This window comes from Morone saxatilis, unplaced genomic scaffold (assembly GCF_004916995.1).
Source record: "Morone saxatilis isolate NCDOM2014 unplaced genomic scaffold, NCSU_SB_2.0 Contig1, whole genome shotgun sequence".
NCBI classification, from domain to species: Eukaryota; Metazoa; Chordata; class Actinopteri; family Moronidae; genus Morone; species Morone saxatilis.
The window spans coordinates 4,307,115-4,330,749 of NW_023339651.1; the positions used below are offsets into that span (position 1 = coordinate 4,307,115).

The 23,635-nt window shown below is 39.9% G+C and overlaps 1 protein-coding gene across 1 annotated transcript in view; it reads right to left on the reverse strand.

Annotated features, from left to right (window-relative positions):
• The window catches only part of sema4gb (sema domain, immunoglobulin domain (Ig), transmembrane domain (TM) and short cytoplasmic domain, (semaphorin) 4Gb), a gene marked incomplete in the record, with an annotated part of 28,471 nt that overhangs the window by 3,819 nt on the left and 1,017 nt on the right, over nucleotides 1-23,635 (reverse strand). Inside the window, 9 exon segments of the mRNA XM_035662099.1 lie at nucleotides 4,075-4,297; nucleotides 4,401-4,539; nucleotides 6,360-6,535; nucleotides 9,394-9,548; nucleotides 9,923-10,036; nucleotides 11,056-11,149; nucleotides 11,243-11,341; nucleotides 11,705-11,767; nucleotides 12,176-12,324. Coding sequence (XP_035517992.1) covers nucleotides 4,075-4,297; nucleotides 4,401-4,539; nucleotides 6,360-6,535; nucleotides 9,394-9,548; nucleotides 9,923-10,036; nucleotides 11,056-11,149; nucleotides 11,243-11,341; nucleotides 11,705-11,767; nucleotides 12,176-12,324 — 1,212 coding nt within the window.

Consider the following 23,635-nt stretch of genomic DNA (forward strand, 5'->3'; position numbering starts at 1 on the left):
TAATGGAGATTAAGATGTCTGCTACTCGCTCATGCAGAGGGAGTGAAGAACAGGCACAAACAGTCTCCGGTGCAAGAGCGAGCCCAAGTAAATGTCTGTGTATGTCTGAGTATGTGTGTTTTGTTTGGAAGGGGCTAATAACATACACTGCTTTAAACCCATCCAGACCACAAGTAAAACATTTCACAATCTGACCGGTCTAGCTCGTACAAGATGCCTAGAAATTTAAAGGTTTTTCCACTATTTTTACAGGATTCATGCAAATATCCCATTTCCATGTCACTTTATAGTTCTAGCTGCAGGTCTGAGGGAAATGTGTCGTATTGTTTTTTAATTCACTGCATTTATTTTAAGAGATTAAGTTACTTGTTTACCTTTACAAATTAAGATTTTTACATAGAAAACACAGATAAAACTGTGATAAAAGATAAAATTCATATTACTTGGTTATAACATAAAATACTTGATTTAAAATAGTCTAAAATTAGCCTCCACTCGACAAACTACAAACAAGTAAAATGCTCTTACAGTATTAATGGCATCAGCAATACTAATCTATTCATATAATGATATTAACGATACTAGTAAACACTCAAAGTTGGCATTTTTCCTGCGTTTAGTAACTTTACTTTTGGATACGGTTAATACACTCCTGATACTATACTGTACCCTTTTTACTTATAAGTAGCGTTATCAATGCAAGGCTTTTCAAGCTTGTAAATAGAGTATTTTTATGCTACTTTTAAAAGTAAACAGAAAAAAAAAACCATTGAAAAAAGCTTATTTATTTCTTATTTTTCCCTATAATTAGAATAATTTCTAATAGATCTCTGGAAACTCTTAAAGTCCCTGCTGGAAAGACCCTATATATATCTGGTCAATAGTTAGAAAGAACTCTATATCTATAATCTATAATGATAATTATATCTAATATCTATATCTATATCTATATAGACTCTATATTCCCTCTAATTAGTACAAAGGTTACTAGATATTTCCCAGGAATAAGAGTACTTATAACACTTTACTTGTTAGTCCCTATTTAACATTATATATAGGCATTATACCATCGCACTATAATGGTAGTTCTAAAGCAGATATAAGTGTTAACTATGTATTTGTCAACGTTATAAGTCCCGCTTCCTGTGGCATAAACGACATAATGGAATAGACAACATGGTAGTAAGAAACAAATTGTTAAATAATATAAAATTATAATAACTGTTGACAAACTACCTGTAAAATTCATACTTAGTGTCATTATAGCTGCTTACAACTACATTATATGTATTAAATGTTAAATGCTTCTATCCTGCTTATTGACTGCTAAAATGGGGACTTCAAGTGAAGTGTTACTAAAATTATTTTTCAGTTCTGGTAAACATGGTTAATTAATGGCAAGTCAACCTCTTTGCTCTTTTCTGTTTTAGATGCTGAGTAGAAGCCTATACTGCTGATTCAAGAGTGTGAGAAACGTGTTTTCAAAATCCAAACTGTTTTGGCTAATTAATTTGGAGACGCTCCTGGCTGAGCAGAGAAGAGAAAAAGTTCAGGTTGACTACATTGTCTTAGACCTTGCTTTCATAGAAATTCAGTTGGAAGAGAAAGTAAAGCTGCATAAATAATTTTATAGACTCCGTATTGCTGTTGGGGGATTTTCGGCTCCGAGGAAATGTAAAATAAACATCAACCAAAAATAGGTCCATGTAATGCAAAAATATATCAGTGTTCACAATGATTAATCTCTGTGTGTAGGTTTGTAATACTCCATTTCAAAATATGTGAGAACGGTTAACCATGATTAATCTGTTATAATTCAGAAAATGTGGAAAGGCTTGACAACCGTATTTAATATTGTTATATATCTAAATTAATTAACAATGTGAATATATATATATATTTTTTACCTGAAAAATGCTTAATTATTTAAATTTACAGAGACACATGCAGAAGCAATTAGAGAAGAAGGAGAGGGCGTTTCAGGAGAAATGAAAGACACAAACAAGCAGAATAGAACAGTGGAACTGCAGAGAGGAGGTTTAGGAAATAATAATCTCAGATCAAGAATAAGCAAAGGCAAATTGTATTCGTCTCAGCCAGAATCTGTTTGTTTTGTTGCCAAATCTCGTCACCCCATTATTCTGTAAGCACTATGTGAGTTGTGTACTGTGACTGCTTTCTATAAAACACTGATGTATAGTGCATTTGATTAGCGTACAGGGTGTGTTCTCCCTCACCTCTGCGCCACGTGAAGAGTATTTTGCCACGCCACGCCTCTCCCCGTCCCAGCCGCAGAACGGACTCTGGCAAATACGCAGTCTAGCAGGAAGTTGTACCTCCTGACAACCGAATCGGTACCTGCACGACTCCGAGCGGGACCAACGATAGACCACTTCCCGCTGCAAACAAAGATAAACAATTCCTCTCCATTTCTATATATTTGCCAGTTACTACTCCCATTCCTAAAATTACAACAGTCTATCAATACATGGTGATCATAAGAAGCATATTTTGTAATAATTCATCCAAAAAAAAATTATTATTAAGTTCCCAACACACTTAATATACGTTACCGTAGTGAAAATTACAAAATTCATGCTACTTAGATACTTAAAAAACAGATTTAGTTGAGTGTGATAAATAAAATAAATCCTGTCCAAGCAAGCAAGTTGTTAAACTGCGCAATTCTATTGAATAATTTAAATTTTGGCAAGCCATTGTTTTTCATTTGCACCCATACAATAATGCACTTTGTAACATCATCATTCTGGTATACTTTACATACTATGATACATACCAGGGCCAGAGATATGACCATGCCTCTTCTATGGGCTTCGGTTTATCAACACAAACTTGCAACTCTTCTATGATATGGCATTCTCCATCTGTCTACAGCCCTGTGCCAGCACCGTCATCTCGTAAGAAAGAAACACCTAGGTTAAACGAGATTTGAAATACCTTGAGAAGCAATACAGAGTATGAAAATCCAATCCTTATTCTTCTGTTAAAGGAATGGTGTTTTTCTATTATTGTGTTTACTTGTTAACCGAAATCCCAATGAACTATACAAAACCAATAACTAGTTGGTCCGTCTCTCCCTACGATTTCTCTACCCTGCACTGTGGCTCTCAGCTCCAAGACTGATTCATTCCTACCTATGAAATGGTCCAATCTTTAAAAAACAAGCACAAATATAAGTTTTTTTCACTTTTTTTTTTGGGTATGTACTGAAATTTGTCTACATTGACTTCATGTCAACCCTAAGGAGGGTTATAATAACTTAAGAGTTTCTTAACTTTATATCTAGTGCCGATCATCAGATCAAAATTTTTATTTGGTCCACATTCAATACTATATTGCCATTTCAACATAACCTCACATCACAGTAACCACACAGGGACATAAGGAAAATAAGTGAATATATATACAGAGTGTAACATTTGGGAGGTTCTATTGGCAGAAATGGAATATAATCGACCCATATGTATGTTTTCCTTAGTGTATAAATCACCTGAAAATTAAGAATTGTTGTGTTTTTGTTACGTTAGAACAAGCTGTTTTTATCGGGCCACCATGTTGATCAGCCATGTTTCTACAGTAGCCCAGACCAGACAAACCAAATACTGGCTCTAGACAGGGTGCTTCAATCTGCAACTTCACCACTAGATCCCACTAAATCCTACACACAGGTCCTTTAAGTATTAGTTTCACCTAAATACCTGCAAAACTAATGACATTGTGATGTAATGACATATGTTTAGTACTAATTAGCAAATGTTAGCATGCTTACACCGTGAACTAAGATGATGAGCACATCATTAATATTATACCTGCAAAACATCAGCATGTTATCACTGTTGACCGTGTTAGCGTGCTGAAATTAGCATTTAGCCACACAGAACTGCTAGCATGGCTGTAGACTTGTTGGACAACAATGGAGCTCCACTGCACAGAGAATTAATAGAGGATATATCAGGCTTTTACAGCACAGGTAAAGCTTGTTAGCAGGATCTGTTCACTGTTGGTTTCGGCCTTTTAATGGGATTTGTTGACTGTTCAGTAAGTAAAACTCACCAGTTCCCAAAAACAGAATAGTGTAAATGTTCCCATCCAGTGCTGGTTCCTTGTGCACGGCTATCTTCACATAGTTGACACTCCTCTTGAACATGAGTGGGCGCACCCCGATTGGGTGCACCTGGCTGGCCATCAGCGGGTGCCTTCTGGCGAAAGTGAGGACATTGTCTGGGAGGTCTCGAGATGAGTTGATGCCCTGGGACCTGTGCAGATCTGTTATACACTGGAGAGATGAGAGACAGAAAGACAGGGAAATGATCACAGAGGAAGGAGCTGGACATTAAATACTCTAATGATGGTAGAAAGAGTGGATTTAATAAACTTACAGATCCAGGTCTTGGCTCTGGAACTTTCCCGGTGTACTCCCTCCACTTTGAGTCCTGCACCTCCATGAACGGCCCCTCGAATGCCTTCTGCACGTCTGAGAAGGCGTACTGGCAGATAGCAGATGCTTTGATATTCTTCCTGAAAGACAATCCGCCACCCCCCCCCCAACCCAAGACACATCCAGAGGACACACTCAGGATTAATGATTCAATGTTGGATAAACACTGAGAGGTTATTATCTGGGGAGCAACTGCCACCCAGATCACATTTCAAACACATCACAGATCATAAGCGGCACACGACAGACAAAAAGGTAACCAGGCTGCTGAGAACTTTTCTTTATTGTCTGAAAACTGGGGGCGTTACAGTGGTAAAGTTTTGTTTCTTACGCTCACATTTCCCTCTTGGCTCTTATCAGTTTGTCTTGAACAGACCTGTGGGAGTGGTATCACTGACAGGTGTGTGATTTTCAATCTTTATCTCCACTCTTTATTATCCACTCCTGAAGGAAATATTTGTTTTGCAGATTTTTCAACACCACACTCAGAGTGCTGAAATACCCACTCCCTGTGAGTCATAAATAAAGCAGCCCCATTTGTGGTTTTGGTAGAGCACCTGTGAAAGAAAAGATTTGTCCAAGAACATAACGACAGCATGAGCTGGGAACCAGGTAACCCTTAATCTTAAACCCTAAAGGTGAGATTAGTAATGGGGGGGATATGTCTGCGTCACATTCTTAAGTCCATTGTGTGCCCACCTCAGTCTTCAAAAGCATTCAAGTGAGAAAAATGAGACTGATGTGAAACCAGAATCTTTCTTCACAACTGGTGAGCAGCATAGCTCTGGGGCTTACTCATTCTTGCACACTTGAGCCTAACGCATGGTGACGACTACTACTCACACAGGTGTAGCTTTTTTTTTTTTAAAAGAAAACCAGCACGTAAAAAGACAAGATGAGACAGAAAGAAAAGAAACACAGAGAGGACAGCTGCTGCAGTGAATGAGCAGACAGAGATTGAATATCCACAAACGGAAGTGCACTGTAGAGTAAAAAAAAAAGAAAAAAGCAAGAGAGAAGTAGATTGTGTTACTGTCCCATTGCAATGATATCCTCTCCATCAGAATCTAAACACCCTTGGGACAGTTTTATGCAGCATGACTCTGCATATCAGCATAAACACACAGTCACATCGCTGCCAGATATTCCACTGGCAGCCATCGTCCTCTGACACTGTCAGCTCTGACTGCAGCTTGGCTGGTTCTGTTTTGATAGCAACTCACCAAGGGTTCGAACTTATGATTTTGCTCCTTATCTAATTATCTGTTCATTATTTTATTTTTACAATTAATTGTTTCGTCTATGAAATGTCAGAAAATAGGGGGGGGGAAGTGACATCTGAAAATGGTTCAACAAAAATATTCCATTTACAATGCATAGATAAAACATAAATTGCTCCTTTGAGAAAAGTAAAACCACTTCATGAACAGCCATCATGTCTGTGTTTGACTATGGATGTATTCTAACATCTTATCCCACTGAATGATTGTTCAAACTTTAAATTATGTACTGCATCAACATGTTTGTGACTATTTTTAAATGGTGTGTGTGCACTGATTGTAATACATGACTGAAATTTATTCAAATACATCAACTGTCTGTATATGTTCCTGCTGCTGCTCTCTCATGAGAAAAAGACCTACATTTCAATGGGATTACCTCCCTGAGCTGCCAGTGAGGTATTCAAACCTACAGAAATGTATTTCAGATTCAAAGGGAGATCCCAAAGTTTGCGAGCGTACCAAATTTGCCAGGCTGAAGTTTGAGGGAAATGTGTATAAAATGCTGCACAGTACAGCTGATAGAGACCATATAATTGATACTGTCAGACAGTATGGAATAAAGCCACTTAAAGGGTAAAAATGGCATAATAAAATCAGAATTTTATGTTGTCTCTTACCATTCCAGGCCGAAGACACCATAGAAAATGCTGCTTTGAGCGTCTCGACCCTGCAGGACAAACACACTGCGCAGGATATTGAGGTGCAGCTCATATTCTGGGACTGAACACACCATTCTGGCCTTGAGAAAGGTGGTCCACTTCCTCTGCAGGGTCCTCTGGCCGCCCCAGTCATTCTGCAAACAGAGGAGACAGCGGATGTATGGATGAATAGATGGATGGATGGATGTACATGAATCTACTAAGAATAAATCAAATCATAATGTAAACATAACTGTACATATAAAGTGTAGAGGAGGAAGTGAGGACTCTTATGCAAGTGGAGCTGAATGTTAGTGTTCTACCTCCGAGTGCCTACTTTAGCACATTTGCTCTAATTGCATTTCGGTAGCACTGGGAGGCGAGGCTGCAAGAAATCTCTCCCTAAAAGAGTAATTTAGCACACCTCATTTAGAAGAGAGAGGGAAAAAAAGAATAAAAAGAGATAAAGACCCTTTTCTCTTTGTTTGTCGGAATTAAAGCGCTTCATCTTTCTTCGTTTATGTGTTTTTTCGCAGACATCTGTCGTTCATCAAAATGCTCCCACCGCCTCGGCCTCCCACACAAAAAGACAAAGTAGCTTAAATCAACATAACACATAAGTATCGAAAACAAAAGTGTCTGCATTAGGAACACTTCCATCAATAACAACTACATTTTTTGGAGGAAGACGAAGACCGCAGACTCCACTGTTTCCACAGAATAAAAGCTCTAGAGAGTTGGTGTTGGCAGAGAGTTAAGATGGATGCCACTGAGAAAATAACATAAGCATTTCTTTATAGAGATGGATTCCTGGTTATTAAAATGGAAAAGACCTAAAAGGATCCACTGATAGATTACAATCTATGTCAATCAAAAGCACTGTGCGGGTCATCGCGCTGTCATGACGTAAATCTAAGAAAATAAGAGTCATGAATCCAAGCGTGGCACCATAAAGATATGCCTGTGGGGAAATTAACCCAAGACGACAGGATATAAGTGTGTTGCTGTTTGAGCCAGACATAAAATCTAAAGATACAGCAGAGAAAGGGACAAATTCTATAGCCTTTCTTTCTTTGCTGGATATATTACAAAATTGTCAGAATGGTGCTGATTTATGCTCTTTATCTTCCTGAAAAGACTTTGTTTCTATGTAATTTACACCCTTCTCAGTGAAAATAGGTCATGATTGCAAAGGAGGTAGATGCGGTTTGGCTGGGAAGTGACAAACAGAACAGGACAACTAGTTAGGCAGCTCAAAAATGGCAAGTCTTCAGTGGTTTCAGGCCAGAGGCTACTGCCAAGGCCTTCGCTCTATCTGCGGATCTGCCTACAACCAGTGTGACGTCTGGCTGCCATGGGGCTGAGCTGGGGACCAGCTCGACATCTGCATGTGCTGCTGTGGCCTAGTTCAGAGAGAGTTATTACACTCTCGACTGCTCTGACAAGTCCACAGCGCTGATGAAGAGAGAGCAGTCCAGACCTTATTTCCAGAAATTACTTATTTTGGATGCAGAGAGAATCGTGAGGAGATGAGCTGTTCGAGTACATGGGATTAAAAAAGTCCAAGAAGTATAAAATGTTCAGGAATTTTTTTCACTGCAGTATGCAAATTTGTAGTATGCAAATATCTTAATGTACTTTTGCCGATGTTAAAGAGAAATTAAACAAATGTCTTATTTGCCAGAGAGCAAGAGCATTGTAAAAATTAACAAACTACAAAACACAGAGAATGAGCACATAAATGAAGATTCCCCTCATGGTGTGACCATGGCAAAAGAGGTCAGAATAATAAAAACCCTTCAATCTAGTGGTCTATATTTCTACATTTCAACCGTCAACCGTGTGGACAAATAAATGAATATCCAGTAAAATGCTTGCATGTCAGCAAATAGACATTCAATACTTGTGAATTGTTGGTTGGATTTTAAAAGAAGTTTCAATCAGTTGTGCAGCCTATGAGAGAACAGAAAACAGTCTTCTTCCTTGACTTTTCAAGTCAGCGCTGTTTTCCAGCAGTGACACCACTTCCTCTCGCGCACCACCTGCCAAATATCACAAAGGCATTGTGGCTTTTTCCATAAAGCTGAAAGATGAAGCCAGAAATGTTATGTATTCCACGTCTCTAAAGGGGCAGTGGTGAAGACCAGCACCAGGAAGACCTCAACAAGAAGTCAAGTAACACATCTTTCGAAAAACATTTTGCTTTCTCTTTGTTCAGTTTAATTTGCGGCGACATTTCACGCCTGTAGTTTGCATTGATTGGTTTGGACAATTTGACTCACTGTGATTGAATGTTAACAGTCGATTCCTAAGTGGCTATTCAATATATAGCTATCTCATTCATTTCTTTTTTCTGTCTGAACACCATTCAGTCTTTTAGACACTTTTTGATCCCATAGAAACAGCACTTCAGCACGACACCATACTGCAATGGTAATTACACCATCACGCACGGCTACAAGAAACGAGATGGAGGAAGACAGAGAGGAGGAGAGACCTCTAGGAATGGTTGCTGGGCATGCTGTCTAGACCGGGGACGCTGATTGCAAGTGAAATGAGGTGAGAGGGAAAAAGAGGAGGAGTGGAAGAGGGCGAGATGGCAATAAAGGGAGGGAGAATGTTTGCCATTGGAGGTGGAGGTTGGTGGACTTGTAGTTTGCCTGGCAACAGTGGCACAGAAAGAACCGCCGTCAGAGAAGAAACCAAGATTAGAGACGCCCAACTGCTGGTTCATTCAGCACTGAAATTACTGTAAGAGGAGAACGGCAGCTGAGTGAGAAAAATTGAGAACAGAAATCCATTTACACTTCATTCTGTATCTGTGACATAAGCATAATATAATAATCCCACAGTTTTTGCACTTCAAACCCTGGCAACTTCTCTCCTCCCTCATTTCAACCCTTTATTTCCCCCGACCTTGCAGCCACTATAAATCTGCAAACTTTCTAAACCCAGTGAAACCATTAATATGATTGTGGTTAATAGTATTTGGGCTTGTTGCTCAATCTCTGACCTTGCAGACTCGGGCAACCCTGGACACCTTGGTCTGGCTCGGGTAGGCAATCTGCTCCTGGCTTCTCTCCGTGAAGAAGAAGTAAATCTTGTCGTCGTCACCGATAGAGCTGTTGATGCTCTCTTTCAGCAGTACAGAGCCCACAAAATCTGCCTCTGTACACACACAAACACGACACACAGACACACACACACAGGTCCAAACACAGACCTATTAGCAGGCAAGGAAGTGTCTCCTTGGAAACTAAAGATGGAGCTTTTAGTTGTGATTGAATTGCCACAGTTAAGCCAGTTAGAGCTGCAGTGCAGTGAAATTTTTGGATGTGATTTTCATTGTCCAGGTCAATCATTTTTTGTAGTAACAGCACAACATCTGATGAGACAGAAATACGCAAAATGACAATGAGGTTTGGTCTGTTTAGTAGTTTACTGTAAGTGAAACAAGACTAGTGTCAGAGTCTTTTTGCACACATTTATTTGTTACTCGATACCCCTCTTCTTAGACATGTGTTGTCATGCGTTGTATTTACCCAGAAGCCACCGGGTAGGGGCCTCCTCTGTCCTGAGGGTGGGGAAGGGGAAGTTTCTGCGCACATCTGGAGAGCTGCGAAACTCGTACTGAGAGGCCGTGAACATCTCACCGTCTGATTGGCAGATCGTAGTGTGTCAGGGGATGATAGACGGAGACAGAGAGGAATTTGGACATCAGAGTTCGATCAGTAAATGAAAGCAGTTGGTGTAGTGCAGAGTAGGCAGGCAAACTCTGACCTATCACCCAGTGTGGTTACAGTATTTCAGCTGTTTTAAATGTCTCTCCTGAGTCTTTATTTAAATTCTATTGCATTATAATGAATTAATTCAGATTTAAAGTCTTAATACAACACCCACAAATGGACACTGAAAGAGTTGGTACATTATAAAAGATTTGTGGAGTTAGGACAGTCTTCCTTGCAAAAATACATTCATATTTACTGTTGGTGTTTATCTTTATTTATACAACACCTTTCAAAATAAAGTTACAAAGTGCTTCGATGAATTCTCCAATTAAATAAAATCAGGCAAGTAAAGCAGAGAATGAAATCGAATAAAATATACTGTGATAGATTAAATAAATGAAATGGGTAAAATAAGAAATAAAACAGATATATTATCATATTAGAAAAGGAACACCAACATTTAGTGCTAAAATAAATTAAAGTTTTTTAAAAAAAGATTTAAATTTCTGCAAAACTAGTCCGAGGAATACGAGGGATTTGCATACTAAAAAGATGTTAACTTTTAGATTTACACTTGATTTTTCTAACTCATACTGTGATAAAATATGGTTCAGACATTCATTCTTCCTCAGGATGAATTGTAAAAAGTTTGGTGATCCTCTGACATTTCCACTAGCGCCATCATCACGTCAAAACTTTTGTTTGTCCAGTACTTTGGTGGTTTATGACCAAATATGCCGTCAGCCTCAGCTGTACTTTTATCTTTAGTTCTAATTAACAAATGATAGCAAGCTAACACACTTAACTAAGATGGTGAAGTCCAGTTGCCCCTCTGGACAAACCATGACCTGGATGACTGAGAATCTTCAAGACACTTTGAGCATTTAGCTGAAATCCTGCAGACTTGCTTTGACTATACCAACATAAAGCAAATTTGGGAGACATACCTACGATGAGGCCAGTGTATCCTTTTGCTGGGTCATATGGACATCTGTCTCTACCTTCCTCAAAGCCTGAAGAGAAGCTGAACCGCTCTGCATCCTTACAGAGAGAAAAGAGAGACTCAATTAATGATTTCATTTAAAATCTAGTCTAGTCATAATTGGACTGCAATTAAATCACACAGGCTCTTACTATATAAGCACAAAGAGGTCTGAAGGCATTTGTTCCACAGACGTACAGGTGAGTCTCATTGTATCGCTGCAGAAAGCGGATGTGATTGTAACACTCTGTCTGCAGAGAACGGAGAAAAACAGGTTATTTCTGGCTCCACAATAAGCAAAGCTAGAGAGATACATAGGCTAGTCGTTGCACATCATCTACGGGGGATGTTTTATGCAAATAATGAATGAATTAGTGTGACTTTTTTTTAAATGATTAGTTTCTCAGGGTTTCAGCAAAAGTGGATTAAGAGGCAATTGAAAGGATTATCCACTTTATTACTGTATTACTGTCAGACGCAATCTGCACATCACAAAGCGGAAGTGTTTCATTTATGTTCTCCAATAATAACTCAACAAATAAAGACGTTTCGAGTTTTTCACGAAGAAAGTCATGGCTGAATAATAATAAGATAGTAGAGCTGCTGCCGTGTACCTGATTGTCTCTGCCTTTGTTTAGACACTGCTTCTTCTGTTCAGGGGAAGCATCCCAATCAATCTGAAAACAATGGGGGGAAATAAGGATGACTCAGTTAGCTCAATAAATAGGGATAGAAAATAGATAAACAGAGAGATCTGTGTACAGAAAAGTGAGAGAGATAAAGAGAAAACAAGTTTATGTAGGATAAACAGGAAGTGAGAAAAGAGAAGAACAGCACACTTCAATTTCTGGCTGCGCCACTGAGTTCTGACTCTCTTTAGTAACCCTTGAATAAACGCCTGGTGCATTTAATCCGATATCCATAAAATTGGAGGAACACAAAGGGATTTGTTCAATCTGCTTAAGGCTATTATTAGTTTGTCCTCCTTTAACACGTTGGGAAAAAAAGGGGGAAACATTTGCTGTTTCTTTGCTAACAGCGGCAATTACGTGGCACTCTCTGGCTTGCAGCATCTTGACACTCACTGTGAGGTTTCCAAGTGTGGATATGTCGGAGGTGTTGAGTGCATAGAGAGCTCCTCTGCCTCCCACGTACAGCAGCCCGGCCTCCTCTTCCAGCAGCAGGGTGCTGTAGTTCTGGGAAGAGCCGGTGAAACGGGTGCTGCCCAACAGACCTGCAAATACACAACACATTATTGTATTACATGAAAAGGTTTCTTTTCTTGTAATGGCCAAAACTCCTATACTTTTGGTCTGGGGTTATGTTTTATGGTTTAGGCTAAGCTCCAAGTGTCAGCAGTTTGAGGAAAGGCCTTTCCTGTTTCAATATAACAAAGCCAGGTTCAACTGTTCGTTAAACATGTAGCTCTGTTTATGTATTGTGATTGTGAGCAATGCTGCAATTGATCAGGTATGTAATTCACTTGATTAACCAAAAACAATCATTCTCATCTGGTTATTTTATCTGTAAATAGTTTTTCTATATAATTTTCCAGGTTAATTGACTACATTATGATAGACTATATGGCCAGAAGTATGTGGACAAGATGTGCTTTGGATGTAGGGCATTTTTGGAGCTTGACCCATACTAGGAACTAGAAGTCATCTCATGATTTTTTGGTCTCTCCTTCATGGGTTTTCATGTTTTTTTGTTTTTTTAAATCTGTATCTGCCAGGATTAAGAGTTCTTTAAATCTGATTAGTAAGCAATCACTCAAGATTCTTGTATGGCTGCTTGTGTTTAGAAAATGTTAAAACATTGATATGATATATATATGAATGAATGGTCTTTCTAGATCTTTACATTCCTCAAGCTAATAGTACTAAAAAAGGTGCACTTTTGGTATGATATTAAATTATATCATCATATTTGCACCCAGCAATGTACCCAGAATGGAATATTTTCACATAGCTCTACGGAGGGCCACCTATTAACAGCTCTACATTCTCTGCTTGCAGACTGTAAGAATAGTTTGATATAAAAAGCATCTATCTAGATTTCACACTCTTCGACAAGTCCACACAACCCAAACATGCTTAGCGTGACTGCATGAGGGTAAGACTCGACAACAGATCTGGGAGATGGGGGGTCGCTGGAGTGATTGCTGAGAGGGCTGTCGGGAAGATGGGGATGGGGGCACAGGGGAGGCAAAATTTCAGGGCATTCAGCAGGAATCATGCCCCAGTAATGCCAAATCACATCAGCAGCATTGCCACAGAGTCATCACTGCTGTGTGTGTGTGTGCGTGTGTGTGTGTGTGTGTGTGTGTTTGCGTGTATGAGAATGAGGGTGATGGAGGTAAGTGGGACAATTTAGGGTTAGTGTCTGTCACTAAATATTATGTTACTAAAGTAAAGTTAGATGTTTATTAGTTGTTGATCTTTTGTCCTTGGTGAAGACATACAGATTATTTATCCATCACAACATAATATGCCTGGTGCACTCAACTAAATATTTGAACACACTCCGTACCACCTCAGAAATGAGGGCAGGTTGCTCTGCTGCTGTGAGGCAATAAAAAGGAGGGCATTGTTTTTTTCTGTGCATATGGAAGATCTCCTGCAGAAGTAGGTTTACAGAGCTCTGCACAAAAAGTTGGACACAGGTGAAGATTAATGTCTGATTAAATAAATCTGACAAAGCGAAGATGAAAAGCACACATGCAGAAAGAACAGCTGTCATCAGAGAGCAACAGAATAGGCGAAAGTATCGACAGTGTTACACTGAGGAATATGAGTCAGCAGAGAGCAGATGGGCATATTAATCGCCACACATCCTCTCTACCTCCCTCTTCTTTTCATTCCGTTGTGAACTCATGCCAGCATGTTCAAGCACCCAGTAATAAGACAACCTATATTTGTCCCCCCACCCCACCACCAATCAATTTATTGTGGTGTGAGGGCTTGCACGCTTGTCGTGGTTAATCTGTTCTCCTGTTCATTATACGTGCAGCTGGAAGGGGCCAGAGGATCACAGATGATTAACCAGCAATGCAAGCTGAAGTATTATGTCATTTTATTTTATATTCCACGGTTCATAAACGTCACTTTAACGTATTGAATTAGATCAGGGTCAGTAGCAATTTTAGTGCAACTTCAACACCAAATGCTAGGCCATAAACTCATAACCACTTTTAAAATGATGTGATTAATATCAATGAGGGTAGAACAAATATTAGAAGAACCTCCCCGTACAATTCAACAGCCCCAAAACACATTATATGATTCAGTACCCAAGACTAGCAAACTGATTATGTAAAATTGTAGAGTTCCCATTTAAATCAGGAACTCTCAAAACAAAGAATATCTTAACAGGCACGCTATCGCAGGAGTTTTGTCCTTTCAGCCATAGCACTGCTTAACAAAACACTGTCATGTGTAAATACTATGTGAATGCAATGTATGTATAAATGTGCTGTTTCTTGAGGCACATTTATAGAGACAGTGGCAACATTTTCTTCTGCTAAGGACAATAAAAAATCTATATATCTATCTTAACTTTACTCTATCTTAAGGATCTGATAAAGCATTCGATGCCAGCTTTCAGTATTTGACAGTTCATTAGTAGGTACTGGCTGACACATTTCAGTTGGTACCAAAAAAGGACTGAGTTGCAGTATCCAACTGTACCCATCCACAGAAAAAAAGGATTGGATGATGAGTGAAAAATACACATATCTATGCATTTTTTACCATACATTCAAGATCTAGTATAGCCAGGGTTTATGCTTACGGTTTCGTAAGACACATCCAGTACAGTTTGAGATAAAACTGTGGCTCAGTGGTTAGCACTGTCGCCTCACAGCAGGAAGGTCCTGGGATCCATTCTTGGCTGGGGCTGGGGCAGGGCCTTTCTATGTGGAGTTTGCATGTTTCCCCATGTTTGCGTGGGTTTTCTTCCAGGTGCTCCACTTTCCCCTACCATCAAAAAACCTGTATGTTAAGGTTAATTCTTCTTCTGAGTCAGTGCCATTGACCAAGGCACTGGCTCAGATTGCAGAGAATGGATTTCCCTAAAGGGATCAATGAAGGATAACTTAATTTAACTTAAAAATGACAGAAATTTCTGTTGACAGTTGGGTTTAAGTCTGAAAAAGCTGTCAAACCAGTTAAAGGCCCACCCAAAATGAAACCGGAATCCATGTTTATGCAAAACAAAGACACAAGAAGACAAACACACACATTCTCAAAGGCTTTGTCTCACCTCCACTATCTCAACTCCAGAATTACTAATGCTTTTACTGCGAGAACTCACAATGATGACAATGAGGATGACAGCAGGACTTCCAGCTCTGGTGATCTTGCGTCATACAACACAATGAAAACAGTTTAGAGTTTCCCCATCGTCACATGACGGGCTGCTTGTCTAACTGTCACATGGTCACACTGGGTGATGACCATGGACCCTCCAGGCAGAGACTGAGTCAGACTGCAGTCTCTTTTACTGCCCATCTTCCTCCCTGCCAACCTTTTCTTACTGGTTTATCACTGGCAGCCAGACAACCACTGGAACCCTCTCACTGGACAATAATCAGGTTATTACCATATCAGGTCGGTCATGCCTGTCAGACTGATTATATGCTACACATATCGCTCCTAGTAGAGGAAAACCCTACACAAGAGCTACAAAAATTCAATTCCAGCAAACTAAACTTTCCAAGAACTGTCACTGCTGCCTCCCACAGTGGGACTGGTAGCTAAAAACTTATGTAACTCCTGTAAATGAAATCCAGAGATAAGACCGTGTGACTGTCACCTATTATTTCTCATAACCAGTCAGCCTCAGATTTGAGTGAGCAATGAGCAGCTCCTCCAACACAGCCAAAGGTCAGGACACGCCGGGGGAGGGATTCATCTGAAGGATGGGGGGCTCTGTCAGGAGTCACGCAGCAGGACACTCTCTCTACTACACACAGGTACACACACATAAAAGCCACACACAATACTGAATCTATACAGAGCTCATTTGATAAGCAATAAAGAAGAGGAGATGACAGACAGAAACCAAATGCACACACTCACAAACATAATCCTCGATCACAAGAACATTGCATATTCTCCGAGATCACGTTTAAAGAATGAGTTATGCAAACACAATGGCAGCTCAAGGCAATGTAAAGGGCCCACTACTTGTGAGTCATCCAAGAGTGAGCAAAAGCCTTGGTTTCTATCTTATAAAAATAGTGTCTGCATGATATAACAAGCACAGTGCTGATGAGAAGGACTATGGTGACGTACAAAATGTCCCTGGCCCCAAGGCGGCAGAGACAGAGCGACCTTGGTCTCAGACCCGGCATGGTTGGACGCTGTGTTGTTTTATGCAGGCAACACTGACTAGTTGGCATATTTTTAAACACCTGACGCCGCCCAATGATAAAAACCAATGCTCACTTTAGACTGGAAATCAATGTGCTGCAATCATAGCGGTGCTCTCAAATCAATCTCTCTGTAAGTGAAGAAATAATAAAATAAACTGGGTTTTTTTATCTGAATGTCCACTCACTACACACTACAGCTTCTACTTGTGTAGAAAGTACAAATATGCAACCACATAAAAGCTTTTATAAGAAATCACTTAGACATACTACAAGGAGTTTTTAACCAAGTTATAATACTGCCTCAATTTAATACTAATGCATCTATATGACCTATATATAAACACACCACCAGCAAGAAGATTGGCTATTTTCATATTGTTATTAGTAATTCCAAATCTGTGTGACGTGACTCAAAAATGACAATATACAATTTGAACAGTTCAGACTGTTCTTATCAACATTAGCACGACCATGAAAACTGGCAACAGACCGATGTTGATGTTGACCTACTCTACCCCGACACCATTGTTTAGTATCCAAAAACAAACACACAAACACACACACACACACACACACACACACACGCACACTGTACCTTGTCCTTTGTTGCAAAAATCAATAAAGAAAGTCAACAGAGCGCTGAGGTGTGCCAGAAGCCTCTCAGCCTGATCGCTGGTTTCTATTTACTGTTGTCATCCTGTATACACGTGTGTGTGTGTGTGTGCATGTGTGTGTTTGGGTATGTCAAAGCAGACCTGTTTGTGTGAATGTTCAGAGTACATCGTTCAATGATGGGAAGAGGTCAAAACAAGTGCCCCTCAGAAACATCTGTCAGGTTTTCCACTGGGTACACACACACACACACACACACACACTTCACACTTATTTCATCCTTCATCTGTCTCCTGAAAAAGAGTGAAGACATTTCTGTCAGTGACTCAGAGGATCTGACGAGTGTGTGTGTTGTGTGTTTGCCATAGTGGCTGCGTCTCAACACTGAGCCGTCACAGGTGGCGCGTCCAGAATGTGTGCACTCATGCTCAGACATATTTGTAATCCTCCAAGTGGAGTCCAAGATGATAGAAAATCCACTCTATGTTTGTGCGTGTGTTTGTGTCTACCACAGTCATCGGAGAGTGTGACTTCCTGTGTGAGTCACTCATCACTAGACACACTATGGAGACCATGTGACACACACAAACACATGCATACTTGCACGTGCTTACACAAAGATTTGGGAACAAATGCTGGAAGGAAAGACTGAGTTAACTTCTTTGGACAGTGTCAGAACTGTCAGTTGTTGTCAACTCCAACCACATTATATAAGCATCTCTTCACTTCTTTAGCAGGCTCACAATGAATATGACTATGTATTATGTAAGGAATAATACACAACTGGGTGCCCTTGTTTATGGAAATAGGAGGCAAAGAATATGAAGTTATTTCCTACATTATTATATTGCCTATTATTTTCTACATCAGGACATCTTAAATATATACCATTGTCAATTACTACAGGCAAATACAGAAGCTGTGTTCAACCTTTACTTTTTAAAGTTTGTAGTCAGTTTAAACCATGGTTAGGCCAGTTTTACTTCAGATATTACAGTTAACAGGAGCAAAACTACTGTTACTATGGTTACCTGCAGTTTATAATACAATATTACTGTTCACCATCATGTAAATTTGCCTTTGACAACACTTCAGCAGAATAAATCATATTAAGACATGAAGACATATTGAAAAATGTAATTGTGTAATAAATACATTTAGGATGTGTTTCTGACAAATACATTGGTCAAACATAATCATTATTTATACTTGTATGGGAAAAAGGATGAATGTGACATAGGTTTATAGGGTCATATGCTGAAACTATATCATATGAAATTACTGATATTTGTTTGGAGGATAGGAGGACAATGATTAAATAAAGGATTATTTATTTGCACTTTGTGCACAAACAAAGAAAGCAAAACAGACAATTTCAAACAATGTGTTTAAAAGAAAACAATTTAAGATTTCATATTGTAATTTCATTGGCCATTGATTGCCCAGCGATTTAGATCAGTGGTTAAACTGTAACTGCACCTGCTAACCAACTAGTTTTATATGACCATAGTATAAAAGAATATATGTATACATATTCCTCTATAGCAGTATCACTTTATACAGAGATTTTGGTTTTATCAGCCTTGGTTTTGAGATTTAAGTCTCTGATTCCTGCTTCCATCCCAATACAATGGAGGTGAGTGAAAATAAGATGTGAAAATTCAACAGCATCCAGAATAACAGTGTCCCTGTTATGCTGGATAATCCACACTACACACTGTAAACAGCTTTCATACCGACCATTTCTTCAGTAAAAGATGGATCCAATGAAAACAGTTCAAAGGTCTGTGGGTTACAGATATATCTAACTGGCCTTGTTGACACCAGATAGGGGGCGGGGGGGCAGGTACTGGACAAATGACATGTATTGCTATGTTTTTTTTCTGACAGCAGCTGCTTGGTCATTGGTGGCGCATCACGCGGCTGCCAATGTTGATGCTCTGCCTCTATTTGTCTGTTTGGCTCGATTCTGGATCGGGTCAAATTATCCTCTGGTCCTCCTGGGGATGGAAATCGAGAACCAGTTTCAAATTGTCTGATCCTTCGGAATCGTTTGCCACCGAGCTCATCAGTTCCTTTTATCAACGCCAGCATGACAGATCAACTGGAAAGCTGGAAACTTGTAACAAGAAGAGAGTCATAGCTTCTCTTTTTCTACACTGTGGTCAGACTCAGAGACAATAAAACAGTTGTGTTGACACTTAAAAGCCTGTGTAAGACTACTTTTTTCCTTAGAACATTGATCAGGAATCAATAAGGGAATTGACAAAGAATCAGACCTATAAGCAGAATCGATAATGGCATAATCAGTTCCTATTCCTAGGTTCTCCACTACAAAATACTTTTTGTACTTTTCGTTAATCTTCATTGCTTATCAATAACATCCTTCTTTATTACTGTATATCTCAAAATCTTAAAATAAATACCACTCCTGGCTGAAGAGATAATACTAGAGCTGAACAAACACTTTAAAATGAGAATTCAAAATGTAACATTAATATTTATGTACAACTTGTACCTTAAAGTTGACCTTAATATAAAAATCAACCCATTTTTTTCCAGGAAACGCATTGTTTATGAATACGAACTTTCTAAGATGTGTGTACTCAGTTCTTCATGAATGATGAATGATGTCAACCCCTGTCAGAGGGATCACTTGTTAAGCGTCACACAACGACACAAACGCAGTAAGTTTTTCAGCTTGTGTCAGATCCAAAACTTTTTTCGTAGGACTCGGTTCAACCAGGGAGACTGCAGAATGAGATGAAAGACAGCCAAGACTTTCATCTCAGGAAAGAAAGCCAACTCCACATACAACACACAAATAGTCCCTGTGTTATTTCAGGTCTCAATAGATACTATCAGTGAATCACCACTAAATAGATCCTGTCAGAATCACACATCAGCACGAACAGACGGGGATAAGATCAAAGCATCATGGAGGTCTCAGTAGATTTAGGAGTCCAAAGCATGAAATGTTGCTACAGAGAGACAAATGGTGCCAGCATGGTGTAACAACACTGTCACACAGCTGAGATAAAGATTAAACAACTTCAGTCAAAGCAGACACGGCCAAGCTGATAATGTGAGTAAATCAACAATGTTTTCTGTGCTCAATATGCAGTAAATGCAGCTGCTGAAGCTGTTTGCTAAGACAATAATAGACTTGGCTGAACAGTAAATTGGTGACCATCAGCAGCCTGTCTCTTCGACGTAGTAATTACCATACTGGATGAAGAAAAATCATCTACGAAAAAACATCAAGTTGGCAGGGTTTATTATCGGCCATCACAATAAAAACCACACTAACCACAAGAAATCTTACTACCAAGACCTCTTTTACCATCTCAGCTTGTCGTAGCAGCAACAGACGACTTACAGTGCATCAATATTTCACACTGCATTACTTCTGGTCTGGTGGCAGAGGCAGGAAAAGCCAAAGCAGAGACCCCATGGGCAGACAGCAGAGTTCAGATCGCAGTCAAGCTTCAATCTCACTTCTGGGAGAAAAAACAGCAACCATGTCTCAGAAACAGACAAACACCATCTAAGTTGAGTCGTCAAATTTTCCTCTTAAAGCTTACACACATAACTGGATTCTGAGACTGCTAAGACGATTATTTTTATTAATAAATTAATTTGCAATTTATCTTCTTGGTAAGCCATAATAAATTTATCAATTAATTGAAATGAGTAAAACGATTATTCAATTATCAAAGTAGTTGCAGATTACTAGTCTATCGGCTGATTTATTAATTAGACTAATCTTTGCAGCTCTACTGGATTCCTGAAATGCTAACCCCTTTATTTATTGTCCTTTTTCAAGCTCAAGTTTGATCTCCAGCTCCTATATCTGTGTCTCAAGCTGCTAAAACTTCACCAGCCAGTCCCTAACTTTGTCCATTAGATATTTGATGCTGGGCCGGAAAACAAAGCCTGCTGATCTAATCAACCTCGAAAGGTTGGTGAGAGTCATGAGACTGAACCAAAACAGAGAAGCAAAACCAAAACAATAAGCTGAAAGATGCTAAAACCATATGTAGAGCTGAGAGGAACTGCAGAGTTGCTGATAATTCTGTGTGTTTTGCATTATGAGCCACCACTTTGACATTACACACAGCGATTCATTGTTAAATAATAGATTTCTGCAGCTTTACGTGATGGATACTTCCAACCACCACTGCTTATCCGCTTGAAAAGTAGTATGTTTATTGATAAAAATGCTACCGCTCCAAGGTTCTTACATGCAGCATCTTTTCTTTTTCGTTTCTTCTACAGTGGGTGGTCCCTTGAGATTTACATAAAGTCATCTTGTGTCATTTTACATCTTATAAATCAAACCATATAAAGCTCCCTCTGATACAGCATGTCCTTGTACTCCCACTCGCGCAGGCCATCTGCAACGCATACTGTAAATTAATGAGCGCCCCCTCACCCCAGCTGAGAAACATAATATAAATCCTCCAACAGAGGCTCCCATAGGTAGGGACACCCACACACAAAATCCATCCTATTTCCATATACAGCACACCCAGGCAGACATATCTTCTTTACGAGGTGGAGCTTGCCACCCTCTATCCCCCCTCGAGTGACATGTGTCACCACAGGGAAAGTGACAAAGGGCGCATGTGTGCAGATTTTACATGATGTGACTAAACGCATGTCCAAACAGCCCTCTCTCCACACACACGGCGTACTTAGACACACATGGAGACTGATGAAACGCCTGCTGACACACGTGCACATCCTGCACTCTCACATGCACTCACAAGCCTCCCCTGATGATTAGAAAGTAGGTCAAGGACAACTTTCTACGAGGGCAAAGAGAAAAATAAAATCTGTGACGATAGACTGTCTCTGCAGCACAGAAAAGTGGCCACAGTAAGCAGCGTATACCATTTATAATCCGAGGCAGACTCAGAGCCGGAGATGTGTAAATAAATAGCCAGAGGCGTGACAATTGGGAGAAGGCTTTCAGAGCAGACAATGAGTTCTGTCTATGATGCACAAACTTTCTTAATGAGGCCTAATGAGTTATACGTGCTGCTCCGTCTAATGAACTCTTCAGAGTTAATCGAGTGTGTCCTTTTCATTTCGCTGATAAATAAGTGTACTGATCCTAGTAACCAGTCCAGTGCTGTCAACTCCCATTGGTTGCAGTAAACAGCTCCTCAATAGCAGCTTTAAAAGTCATGTTCAGTATTTGTGTATTTCTTAGCACTGCAGGGTCTGCCATAAATACTTTTTCATAAATATTCTCTATAGCACAACAAATCACCTCATTGTGAAGCAAAACTTGGACCTTGGAGGAGGAATATTCACACGATTCCTCTCTCTCTCTCTCCATCCAACTGCAAGCAAAATTTTTACAACAATTCTTCTCAGGTTGGATCGAGAAAATGCACAGTAAAGCAGCAAACAAACACTAAGAAGTGGCTCATCCTCTGTTAAATTCTCTCCTCTCTTCTCCTCTCTCTGAGTTATTGTGATTCAGGACGTCAAGCAGCATATCCTCCCATCTCTGAAAAATCATCTCACACTGCAACACTCTCAACTGCTCTCATGACATTGCACCGGAGAGCTCGGCTGGCCCTGTTCACTCCACCCCTCCTCTAATAATACTCGTCCTCAGAGGACTGAAGAGGAGTGGAGATGAGTGGAGTGGAAGGTAAGAGCAGAGCCGTCCGATCGGTCTGCCAGTGCCGGAGTTCCCTTCCTCGCTGCAGTGGTAGCCTCTGCCGCAGTGATAGGGAGTGAGGAGGGAGAGGGAGGGGAAAGGTGAGCTGGTAGCAAGCGAGGGGGAGAAGGTAGGGGAAGGAAGGGAAGGAGCTGATGATGTGTATGTAAGTACCCACTGTGTGCCAAAATACACCTATTCAGCAGTATTTCTTCTGCACGGACACTAATCAGATCTCCCATGCTCAGGTCCTCTTTTATGGGGGCCTCTTGTCTATTGTTTCATTAGAAGTGTTTGCTGAGCTGTGTGATCTAGGACAGGACTTGAGAGAGGCGATTAATAACTCTGAGCATGGAAGAGCTGTCTTCAGGGCCAACTTCGAAAAGTGTGCCACTTCCTTAACGGGCAGGGGAGGAAGGAGCCAGAGCAGCATCAAATAAGGACAGTGAGGTGAGTGTTTAGTGGGCTCGTGCACGTGTTTGCGTGGATGCATCTAGAACAGTCTTGTCTTATTTTTGTATTCGGGGTAATCATTATGTTCCCATAAAGCTTTGGAGGTGGTAATATATATAATATATATATATGTATACCATGTCTGTGTGTTTAGATTTTAATGATGATTTAGGATAAGAGGAAGTAGCTTAAGCAGGGTTTGAAATACACCGATAGCCCACAGCCACAGCCATAACATTATGAGCACTGACTGGTAAAGTGAATAACACTGATTATCTTGTTATCATGGCATATGTCAGTGGGTGGGATATATTAGGCAGCAAGTTAACATTTTGTCCTCAAAGTTGATGTGTTAGAAGCAGGAAAAATGGGCAGCGTGAGGATTTGAGCGACTTTGACAAGGGCCAAATTGTGATGGCTAGACGA